This window comes from Gavialis gangeticus, unplaced genomic scaffold (assembly GCF_001723915.1).
Source record: "Gavialis gangeticus isolate Ggan-Ray unplaced genomic scaffold, GavGan_comp1, whole genome shotgun sequence".
Taxonomy (NCBI): domain Eukaryota; kingdom Metazoa; phylum Chordata; order Crocodylia; family Gavialidae; genus Gavialis; species Gavialis gangeticus.
This window is the reverse complement of record NW_017729014.1, coordinates 11372261-11384436: the sequence shown is the minus strand read 5'-3', so window position 1 is coordinate 11384436 and position 12176 is coordinate 11372261. Positions and strand designations below refer to the sequence as shown.

Below are 12176 nucleotides of genomic sequence, written 5' to 3'. Positions count from 1 at the left end.
CCCTTTTTTTTTTTTTTTTTTGCCACAAGACTGAATTGTTTCACACATCTCTAAAACGAGTAAAATGGCATTTCAGCTTCTTGTCTTTATAGACTCTCTGAACTTTAGGAAAGATCATTCTGGTCCCTTTTCATTAATAATGAAAACCAGGGGGCAATAAAATGTTCTTAGTGTGAGCGTTACAGGAACGAGGGGAGAGATGCGGGAGGTGAAAGGGCAATGCTGACAGGGACCTACAGGTGTCTCCTGATTCTGCTCAGAGGTCACAGCAGATGGGAGAGATTTGGGAGCATCTAGGCAAAGACTGACGATCCATACGCAGGGCGCAATTGAGAGCCACAGAGCCTGTGAGATTAATTAACCCTTTCTTATCGGGAGTTTGCTGTGGGCTGAGCTACATTATCGTGGAAGGATATTTGCGTTCGGATCGTCTCGGCAGACAACTGGCAACTCAGGGGTTCAAAAGCCAGCTGAGCTGCTGATTCCTGTACCTGAATGTCCCAAGCATGACACCAGGTTTCCTGGTACCTCAGTCTAGCCCAGAGTTACAGTGGAGATCGTTGTATTTAAGGCACTAAAAGCTGCATGCTGCATCCTGAAATCTAGAGACATGAACGTGGATAAATAGCAAATTGTCACAGACTCTGTAACAGCTAAGCTTGCAGCCTTAGATATCCTTGGTTCCCCACTCATTCGGTTTCAGTGGGCAGTGAATGACTGAGATGGAAAGGAGACAAGTTTTCAGTCGTTCCTGCCAATGAAGTCTCTTTCTCCTGGAAGCACCGTGTGACAGTTTGGAGAGGGGAGTGCTTTTCTTGAATGTTGTGGGTTGCGTGCGGAGTTGGATCAGTCTGTTTAGAGGCCACATGCCATCCTCTGCCTCCTGAGTGCTTGCCCACATCCTGCCACTGAACTTCAGGAAAGATCACTCTGCATCCTCTTTATTATTAATGACAACCGGGGGCAGTACAAGCTTCTTAGCAAGCTCGTTCCGGGAGCTGGAAGGGAGAAGCCGGTGGAAACTACAGGTGTTTTCTGCTTCTTGCCACAGAGAAAGCAGCATCTTTGCTTTGTTCAGTCTTTAAGCTCTGGTGCAGAACGGTGTGTTCAGCACCTCACGCTTTTCCCCACTCTTCTTTCTCTCTCTAATGCGTATTCTGGCTTTGCTAAGTGTGGTGAACCTTGGCTCCTGCTCTTAATTCAGCCAAGAAAAGCACTGGATCCTCAGATATGCCTGTAAGGAATAGATCCACGAGACAGCGCAACACTTTTCCTCTCTTCTGTTCTTTTATGAGCACACTCGCGGTCCCAAACAGGGTTTTCTCTTTTTGAAAAAGGCAATCCCAGGTGGCCTACTGTTCTGCCATAGTTCAGACAATCCAGTTTCCATAGCCATTAGCACTCAAGGGAGCAGTGGCTGGTGTCATGTCCATGCGCCTTCAACTCCTCAACCTGAAAGTCCATCCTGGCATTCATAGCTGAGTTGATGGGGGTCTCCTTTTTTCCCACCAGTTCCCTGAAACCCCTCTTCCTTCTCCAGTTTCAGAAATGATGATCTTTGAAAGCACTTGGTTGACAAACTAGACTCAGCTAATACTAACAGTACAGAGATTTGCCCAGGGTCAGTGCAGCACAGATTTGGGTGTCCGCTCCACACAAAGAACAGGCTGAGCAGGACTGAGAGACCTGTGTGGATTACTGATGTGATTTTTCTCCTTTCATTTGTGTCTCTGGAGTTACTCTGCTCAGCCTTAGAAAACAGAGAAGTTGGCATTATTCTTCCTCCCTTTCCAGAGTAGGCATTTGCATGGGACAAAAGTGACTCACCCAGAGGTCTTTCTGCATGCACATTCTGACCATGCTTCTTTCTGGCTTTTGGCTATTAGGTGCACCGGGATCTAGATGGCGAGACTACAGTGCTTTGGCTATCATTATGGCAGGGATTGCCTTTGGCTTCCATCAGCTTTATAAGGTAAGTGGTGTCTTTCTGCGCCACCAAAGTGGCTTTTGCTCTAAGAGAGTGGTGGTTGTGCTTCCCATGTCCCAGTAAACATGCTGGCTCTAAGCAGAGATGCAGTCCTTGAACCAGCTGCTCTTATTGACTCTTCTTTGGATGTATGAATGGAGCTGTATGGGTGCTCCAACAAGAGCCAATAAAGTGGGAGCAAATGCCTTAGACAAGTAATGATGATAATATCTAGCTCTTTTATGGCACTTCTCCTTGGTAGAACCCAAACAGTCACAAGTGAAATAGGTATAATTGTTTGCATTTTTACACCAGGGGAAACTGAGGCATAGGGAGGTGAAGTGACTTGCTCAGAGTCATCCAACATACTAGTGGCAGAACCAGGCATATAACCCAGGGGGCCTGAATCCCAGGCCTCTCTCCACTAGGCCATACTGCTTCTATGAATTATTTTGGCTGGTCAAAGGGCAGAAGAAGAGGTGCTTACCTCTTCTGCGGGATTCCCAGTGTATGCGTGCCATTACTGAGGCTGTCTGCTTATTCAGAACCCTCTAGAGCAGCATTGCTCAACCCATGGGTCGCAACCCAAAAGTGGGTCATGGGAATATATGAAAGGGTCTCAAACAAACTTTAAAACTGGATTCTCCTTTAAAGGAGAAAAACGTGGGAAACAGTGGGTTTTCCCTTGCAGGCTGGCAGAGTTCCAGCTTGCAAGGGGCTGCTTGGGTCCCCCATGTCCCACGACTCCCTACCCCACACGTGTACCTCTGCCCCACACACTGGGGGACTGGGGGCAGTGGGTCAGGAGTGTGGGGCACCGGCAGGACCTGGGGGCTGTTTTCTAATTAAATTATTTCCTGGGCTGGGACTAGCCATCGACGTTTACATATGGGTCCTGGTACAAAAAAGGTTGAGAACCACTGCTCTAGAGCAAGCATGTACGCTGGTTATGTGGTAGAAACACCCATCCAGCCCATTTTTGTATTTTTCTGGTTAAACATGTGCTCAATCTCTCACTGGAGACCTGCTCCCCATTGCTATGGAGAATAAAATTACAGAGCTGTTGGGAGAAAAATGCATGTTATGACCAGGGATCCAGGTTTTCTGTTTCCCACAGAAAATCAGGAAAAAAACACGGATTTTCCCCTTTAACTGAGAAAAACGTGGATTGTTCATTTTAATGGGAAAACGTGTGGATTTTCCACTTTTGCAAAGAGCTCTTTGCGGGCTGGCAGAGTTTCAGCCTGCAAGGGGCTGCGGGGAGCGGGAGGAGGTGGCCAGGCAGGGGGTGCCGTGTTCATGTGCGCTCACATATGCACATGGCCACCAGGCAGCCTGGAGAGCAGCTCCCGCAGGTAAGTCTGGAGGGGGTTGGGGGAGGGGATTGAGGCTCCCATAGGGATGGAGGGAGTGAGTTGGGCAGGGCTGGGGCTGGGGATGCTGCCAAGTCAAGCAGTGCATGGGGCTTGGGGCCTGGGGCTGGCACATGTGTCTGCAGGGCCCCAGTAGGGAGTGGGACGGAGCTGCAGGCAGCTCATCCAGGGGGCTGGCTCCCCGCTGCTGCATGCACTTCTGGCGGTGTATGGGGGACATGTGCCCCCCAGATTTGTGCCCACGGCAGGCTCGGGCTCCCTGCCCTGCTGCCCTCCCCACCTAGGGCCTCCACAGCCCAGCGGGTGGGATCTGGCGTGGCAGGACAGAGTGGGGCTGGGTGGGGAAGCTCCTTGCCGCTGCAAGACCCGCGCCACCCTGGCGAAGTGCCCCCTGCCTGCCCAGCAGCAGCGAGGGTGGCAGCACAAGAGTTGTGCCCTTTGCTGCTGCTGGGAGAGCAGGGGGCGCCTCACCAGGGTGGCGTGGAGCTTGCAGCAAAGGCAGTCAGCTTCCCTGTCCAGCTCCGCTCTGCCCTGCTGGGCCACGGAGGCCCCATGGGGAGGGCAGCAGGGCAGGAAGCCTGAGCCCACACCGGGCAGCCTGCCTCCGACCCCATCATGGGCTTCACTCTGGCTGTGCTGCCCGCAGGGGCGGAGGAGCCAGGCTCCATGCTCTGCCACAGCAGCCACTGTCTCCTGTGGGCAGCAGCCAGGGCTCAGGCACTGCTAAGGGGGGCAGGAGGCTGCAGACTTGGGTCCCGGGCCCCGTAGCCATGGCAGCTGAGGGCCCCCTATGGCAGGGCTGTGGAGTGGGGGCTGTGGGTGGGGAGTGAGGGGCACTGGCAGGGCTGTGGGGCTGCGGGTGGGGAGTGAAGGGCCTGGACCTGTGTCCTGGTGAGCTAAGGGGGCAGGGGCAGCTCTAATTTTCCATGATAAAAATCCCAAAATCAAATATCAAAATTTATAGGTACTTAGAATTTATTCTGTTAGAGTGACTGAGGCACTGGTAGGCTTCTGAATTGTTTTAAAATTGTAGATATATCAATAAAGCATTGTGTTCAATTAATACCTATATGTATAGTGGAGTTTCATTTTAATTGTGAATTTTAGGCGTTTTTAATCAGAGAATTTGCGATTTTTAAACCAGGAATACTAGGATCCTTGGTATTACTACATAGCAAGGTGTGAGGTCAGAACCCCTTGCTTCCAATACCACTGGACTATGGCAGCTACTAACTTTGGAGACCACAGCATCACTGAGAAAACAGATGTGTGTGTGTGTGTGTGTGTGTGTGTGTGTGAAGAGGGTGTTGGGATGAAGAATAACAACTAGGTTTTTAGTGAGTTTTTTAAAATTGGACTGTGAATGGTTTGCTGGCAAAGTTCACATTTCAAATGCTGTTTGTGAACGATGCCCTTCACTCTCTCTTATTTTTTCCTTTCATTCATTTCTTGGGTTTGGGTAAGGGGGAGAGCATGTTGTGCTGTGCCCACGCAAGTGCAGTCCCAAGATTGTGCAGGGTGCTCCTTTAGTTTTCTGTCCTCTTGTTGCTCTTTTTGCTGCTGCTTCCAGTCTAGTACAGACTGTTGAGGGCTGAGAAGGGAAACAGCTTCCGGCCCTTATAGGATTCATAACCAACCAGTCTTATTGCTACTATAATTAACATCTACCAACTCTATTTTCATATATAACATTTCATGCAGTCTCACTGAGGATGGCAGTGTGCTGTATCCCACTGCCTTTCTCTCTGTGTGCAGATCCCTCACCTTTTCACCTGCCACAAGACATCTTGGTTGGCCAGCAGAAGCTGCGTTCCCTTTTATAGGAGCCAAAGGTGTATTGGGCCAGCTGCTTAAGTGCAACTGGATAATTGGCCTTAGCAGTGATTTTTGTGCCCGTGGTGGTAATTGTCCCTATTGGGTAGATTGCCGCACCCTGTCACATTGCTGATTTGGGTGTTCTGGGAGGTTCAGAAGAGAATTGTCTGCTCTGGCTTTTCAGAATGGGAGGAAAAAATGGAGTGACAATGTATGTATGTGTGAGCATGTGTTTGTACACATACTCAGCGAGAGAGCTGTCTGCAGAGGCAGCCAAATAGTAGAGTACCGATATGGTAATGGGCATCTAGATGAATGCTGCTTTATACCCTGTCTCTCAGAAATGCCTCCCTGGAAGCACTTATATCAAGGGCCAGGTTAAGAGAGCGCTGGTAGGCAAGGTGCTTCCTTATAATCAGGCCTGTTTCCACACACCTGCCCAGCCCCCTCTTGCGCCAGGCATGTTGTGTGTGAACCTGCTCACGTTAGGCTGCACATTCAGTACACATGTGCTGTGTCCCAAGCGGGATCACGGTAATTAGGGATGGCTGCGACCTATTAGATCAAGTCCATCCCCTGCAAGGGCAGAATGAGTTTGATTTCATGGCTGCAGTGTATGCTGTCCCTGAGCTGCATCCTTTCCTTTAGTGCACTGACCCCTGTCCCTTAGCCCTCGGGCCACAGCGCTCTGCTTCCACCGTGGCCCCGTCTTCTCTACGTTCTTTCCTGGCTCCCTGTGCCTCTAGTGTTGGTTATCCTGCCTCCAGGACTCTGTAAGGTCTGTCATTCCCTTGGCTCCTGTGTATCCATACTCTTATGGTCTCCCTGCTTCTCCATTTTCTGCTGAATGGGTAGATCTCGGGTATTGTAAGAGGCCTGCAATAGAGACTGAAATCCATCGGTGTGCAGATGGAGAAAGGCTCTGGACTGAGAACTTTTCCAGTAGCCCCTAAACAGAGCCAAGAGCTTCTTCTCAGTAGCCCAGAAAAGGAGATCTCAGTAGTTCAGTTTTTCTCATGGCTGCTCTGAGTGCCTCCTTTCAGGGGATCTGCATCAGTTGTGCGATCATGGTCATATGTTCTGAGATTGGTGTGGGAATTGGTCTGATAGGTCCTGGGGTTACGGGATTAGAAGATACCCCTGGTCCATCCCCGTTTCTTAACAAAGCCTTCCTGCTCCATGCAGAAATACCTGCTCCCTCTCATCATGGGAGGCAAAGAAGACAGGAAACAACTTCAGAGGATTGAGTCGAACATTTCTGAGATGAGTGGCAGCGTGACACAGACAGGTAAAGATTAATGACTCCATCAATTCACCCCTCAAAGCCCTTCTGCCTGAATCCCCATCCTGCCAAGACCCCCACCCCTCCTCTACCCCTCCGTCTCCACTTTATGTGGTGACTTCATTTATCTGCTCTGAGAATCTGTTCACATTTGCAAATGAAGCCGCCGTCATTTCGGTTTAATTTGAAATTGCTTGTTTACTGTCGGCGCGGCCTCAATTAATTATGTTTTTACGGAAAGGCTCCCAACCTCAGAATATTAATAAGGGGAATAAAATGACAGCCTTTCGGAGGGCTGTAAAGTTCATTTTTAATTTCTGCTTCTCTGAGGTTTTCGGGGGCTTTTTTGGTGGTTTCTCCCCCCCTTTTCTCCGAGAATCCAAAGCAGGGGTCAAGAGAGTCTGTAATTACTGTGCCTTTCCTGACCCCAGCCACCTTCTCTGTTATTGACTCCATAGGGCGCCTGTTCATTACCCAGTGCCCTAATGATGGCCCAGATTAGCTGTTACCTGTCACACCAATAGACTTTTTTTTTATCAGCTTGTTTACTGGGTGGAAGCACTGGATAAAATACCACAGCTGAAGGCAGTTCCTCACCACCCAGTCGGAGTCCAGCGGGGGGGTTGAGAGAGCTCCTCTGAAGTCCAAGGCAGGGCACTAAGTATATCCGGTTACAGAAAGAGGAGAGAGGGTGATTTATGGCCACAGGGCTGTTACAGCCATCATGGGGTGAAGGAGCAGGTGGTTTGAGGGTGGGAAGATGCTAATTGCACCTGTTGGCAGTGGGTGTGGAGGAGAGAGGCTTTCTTTCATTTCTCCCCAGATCTTGGGGTTGATCCAGGGACCTGTCAGTTTCCAGACGAGATCTAAGCCCTCAGCACCAAGTGCCCGTGCGAGGCCCAAGATAGATAAATGATACAAACATTGTATAAGTTCAGGGAGATGTACAAATCATAAACCAATATAATTAGAAGGGAGAGGTTTTGGACGGATATACTGTGGGCTATAGACATCTATACAATGGAAAGATAAACTAGAAATACTGGAGGTTAGATGCAGTGCAGGTAGATTACCCATAGTGCAGATAAATTATATGGATTAGAGTGAGCGGGCGTGTGTAGATAAATTAGATATAGTAGGAATAAAGGCATCTTGTAGCTAGACAGCAGGAAGGATGTGTGTGTGTGTGTTTTTCAGTTTAACTGAAACTCTCTTGCTGTTCCCCCCACAGTGACTCAATTACAGACAACTTTAGCCTCTGTTCAGGAATTGCTGATGCAGCAGCAACAGAAAATCCAGGAGCTCACCCAAGAGCTGGCTGCTTCCAAGGTACCTACCTTCATCTGCGTGTCCTTCAGAGTATCCCTTAGCCCTTTGGAGCATGCATGACTTCTTATGGTCGCCTCCCTAACCCATCTCCACATCTTCATTCTATTTCCCCAAGTTTCTTTGTAGCTGGTCCCGTCTTCCTGGAGTATCTGTGCAGTTTAATAGGTGTTGACTTTGTCTCTACACTAAACATAAGGCTTTTGGGATAATGTTACCTGCATCCTTCGTGCCTGAAATCTGGTTTGTTCTGAGCTCTTTGACTAGTTCTGTAACTACCTCAGCAGAAATTTAAATCGCATATCTAGTTGGTGAAATGGAAGGACAGGTAAGTAGGTTTTACATGGCAATGAAGACAGGATGACTGGTCTGCCAACCTACTGACCAGACTGAAAGGCCATGTGGGTAGAAGGTTTTTTTTTTTTTTTTTTTTACTGTGATACCAACTAGGATAGCAATAGAGGGTGCTCTGTTTAATGCTCCATCTCGCTAGGTGTCTGTCAGTCCAAGTATTTACACTGTACCTATCACCAAGGTAGGACTGGATGGCTGAAAGGAATAGGCTTATGAGGTTCTTTGCATCCAAGTCACCTGTTTAGATCGAGGTCGTGTAGTGACTAAAAGCTGCTAGGTGATCCAGCTGAAATGGATGATGGTCTCAGCCCAACAGGTAGCATTAGTTGCCACCTGTGTCATTCTCAGGTTAAACAAGGGTCCCAGCACGTCTAGGCCAACATGCCTCATGTCCAGACTAAAAGGCCCATCATTAGGATGAGAATGGCATTCAGTCACTGTTGACTGTGCTTGTGATGAGATTGCCAACAAATGAGCCAGTGGGGGCTCATACTTTTGCAGCATGGTTACCTGTGCATTTGGGGACTATTCTGAACCCCATCAAGCTGAACTTGGATTGTGGCACTGATACTTAATCTTTTTCATCTCCAAAACACTTCACCGTCAGTTGCCAGTCGCTGCTGAACTGGCCTGCATTTGAACTGGTCACTTGGAGGTGAAAACTAGCAGGGCCCTAGGGTCATTCTGCCCCCCAGCTGTTGCGTTCAGTGGTCTCTGTGCAGTGAGAGCTTTTGCCTTTTACAACAAGATGTCTGAAACAGTTAGGTGTTTGTAATGCAGTTCTCCACCTCCAGGACTAACAGTCACTCTTCCCCCAGGCTCCGGTCTCTTATAAAACCTTTGATCGTATGTAACTGGTGGGCCACCTCTGGCTATGTGGCGTACAAGCCATACAGTAGGAATCCCTCAGTGGCAGAAATGTAAACCCAACCATGAAAGCCAGTTTATGGTCACAACACTCTGCTTCAATTTTCTTTGGGAACTGTGGCCTGTCAGTGGCCTGGAGCCAGTCCGGAAATTGGAAAACTGTTTTCACGTCGTAAGTGTTAAGATTAAGACCACCTGCTGATCCTGGAGGAGGGAAGAGGGCAAAGCAGTCTTGGTGGTTTAGAGCGTCTTTAAAAAGTTCTTCCTCCCCCTTCTCCCTTCTGCGCTGAACTGGTAGTGCATGCTGTTATGATATCTAAACCTCATGTGTACAAAGAAAGGCTTGGGCAACCCCACAAACCAGGGAGTGAAAGCTGTGTTTTCTTAGCTGTAATGTAAGTTTTTATATCTGCTTTTCAAACTCCTACTAGCACACTGTAAAAAATTAAAAAGAGGAGCTTTAAGTAATTAAAAAACATACATAAAAACTCAAGGCTTGCATTTTCTACAACTGTTTTTTAAAGAGACTGGCTAAAAAGCCCCAGATGTCAGATTTTATTTCTAAATCCTAGGCATCTGGCACCATATGTGTTTTGGAAATTCGAGTCCTTTGCAGGCCAGTGAGTGGAAAGCACTCCCTTGTTAATGTGCTGCTGTAGCTTTCAAGGTCTTGGTGAGCCAGAACAGTGGCTCCTGGATTCTCGCTGTCTGAGGGCTGGGAGTGTGAATCCCAAGGGAAGGCGTCTGTGTATATCACAGCTACCACGGTCTGAGCCTCTTCCAGCTGGAGTCGCTGTAGGGAATGCTGGCTGTGAAGGTGCTCGCAGTTATCCAGCCCTAACTGAAGTCCGTGTAAGGAATGAATACGAGCACTGGCTGTGCTGGTGTTCAGCTCGTCCAGTCCCAGCTTCGCTTCCTAGAGATGCAATCTGGTAGCTCAAGCATATTTCTCTTTGTTGAGATCTAGTGGAGAAGTTTTTTGGCTCTTCAAATATCTGTGGATCAGAACACTGATTACCTCCATGCACTGCGAGCCAGTGGCTGTTTGTTTTGTGGTTTAATAGAAATGAGTTAGTAGTCTTGGCCCAGTTTTTAACACTCAGTGCTCAGATTATAATCTGCTCCCTTAACTGCTGAGGGCAGTCCCAGGAAAGAAGGTGAGACTCAGATGAGTCACTTAAGGTGGCTCTGAAAATTTCATCCTGAATCCCAGGCTCTCTTCTCAAGCAGTGGTCCCTTGGGGTCAGAGTTGAGCATGCTCTTAGGTGAACATGGGGAAGTCTTCATTGCCTTTCCAGGGGCTGCACTGGTTCCCTGCCTTGCTGGCTGGCTGGCTCTCCAAGGTTTTCTTCTGTCAGCCTTACTGTAGGGATTCCTATTTACCCCCCTTGCAAATACTTCCTCTTTTAAACAAGAGAAGAAAACTCCCTTTAACAACAGCCATGTATGGTGTTTTGATCTGATTTGTGTAATGTGCTTTGGAAACAAGAATTAACCCTTCCCATTGACTGAAGGGAAATCTGTGATGCCTGCTAACATCAGAGCAAGAAATTGTCCTAGGCCATTGGTGATAGAACAGTTGGCCTCTCTGGGAGTCTGTTCCAGCGCCTGCTCCAAGTTGTGCAAATCCTCTTGCCCAGCAATGAGAATTTTTAAATGCTTTGCTGAAGCCTTTGCGAGCTTCGAGGGAGGGTGGGAGAGAACAGCACAGTTCTCTGAACGATCTCTCAGTGCCTACTCTGACCATTACCTCTTGTGTTTTGTGTCCTAGGCTACCACTTCCACCAACTGGATCCTGGAGTCACAGAATATCAATGAACTGAAATCTGAGATCTACTCATTAAAAGGGCTCCTCCTAAACCGGTATGGAGGAGTATGTAGGCTGGATTGTGGTGGGGGAAGGGGGTTTCCCTCAGGGAAGGAGGCAGGCACCGCCAGAAGGAACTAGGCCTGGTCCTCCACTTCCATTTCCTCTTCTATGCGAGGGTCTCAGAACACCTCACAAACATGCCTTTAATCTCAGTGCCCTTTGCCTGCCGTGGGAAGTAGCTAAATTTTCTCATTGCCATTTGGGATAGAGATGTTGACTGACTCATCCTCAGTTGTAGTGGCAGGAAGAAGGTTCACATCCCTCTCTCTGATTTTATTGCAAGACTACCATGCTTCTCTATTGCATTCTTTGTAAGCCATGGTTCGTTAGCTCTGTTGGAGTTTTTGGTCTTTCCTATCCTGATATCCATCACTCCTTGTCCACTTGTAAGAGAGGCTGCCAAGTCCCTTTTTTTCCAAGGGAGGGTTAGGACCGGAGGCCTGTTGAAAATCGGACCAAATGGCTTCTGGAGGCAGGTGTGCTTGGTAGACATTGAGGCCTGAACATTGCTTTGGTTTTGATACTTTTTAAAGAGGGGCAACCTGTCAGGACACTGTTCAGAGGAGGTCACAGATCCTGTCTCCATTCGGTTGGGTCATGCTAGCAGCATTGTAGCAGCAGGAACACTGTTACTGAAGCCTCTTCAGTTGAGGAGAGGCCGTTCTAGTAGGTCTGTGGAGGGATCACAGGCCTGTTGGTCTTTTTCCCTCCTCAGCCAGCTGAAGAGCACAGCACACAGTCCTGCTTATCCCTTTGCCTCTAGTGAGGACAGTTGTTTCCTCCGTTAGCATGCTTGGCAGGGACAGCAGCAAGGGAAAAGCTCCCTGGGGTGGGCAAGGGGATGGCTGTCATGGAGGGAAATTCTCTGTTCTGCAGCCAGGGGCTAAGTGCTTTTGGAAAATAAAAATTAAACAAAAAGGGCAAATCCCCCTGCAGTGAGCAGGCGGTGGTAACGCTGGAGCCAAGAAAACTTCCAAATTAAATTTCTTGGTAGTATTTGTGATACCAGGGAATAATGCAGGCATGAGTCTGTGCGCACTCGGAGAAGATGGAGGCTGGTGTAGCTGGGCTTCTCCACAGCTGGGGTGGCAGTGGGGGGGGGTGGGGGGAGTGAGGAGATGGAGGTATGTGATCTATTTTTATTTTGGGGAGACCACGTGCTTTCAGTGTGGGAGCTCTTCCCACCTAGCAGATCAGTGCCCATGGGGGGGATCGGCCAAAGCATCGGTGACTACAGCAACACTGACGGATGGCCCATCCACTTCCAGGATGCAGGCCCCATCCAGTGAGGCCAGGAGCCTGTCCCGACATTCTTCTACCCCT

General features: G+C 48.8%; 1 protein-coding gene across 2 annotated transcripts in view; it reads left to right on the top strand.

Moving 5' to 3' along the window:
• Window positions 1-12176, top strand: part of PEX14 (peroxisomal biogenesis factor 14) — a 97383-nt gene that overhangs the window by 77421 nt on the left and 7786 nt on the right. For both annotated transcript variants that reach the window (XM_019511749.1, XM_019511750.1), the window contains 4 exons: window positions 1887-1972; window positions 6340-6442; window positions 7668-7765; window positions 10755-10846. In XM_019511749.1, the coding sequence (XP_019367294.1) occupies window positions 1887-1972; window positions 6340-6442; window positions 7668-7765; window positions 10755-10846 (379 nt within the window). The remainder of the gene's footprint in view (window positions 1-1886; window positions 1973-6339; window positions 6443-7667; window positions 7766-10754; window positions 10847-12176) is intronic.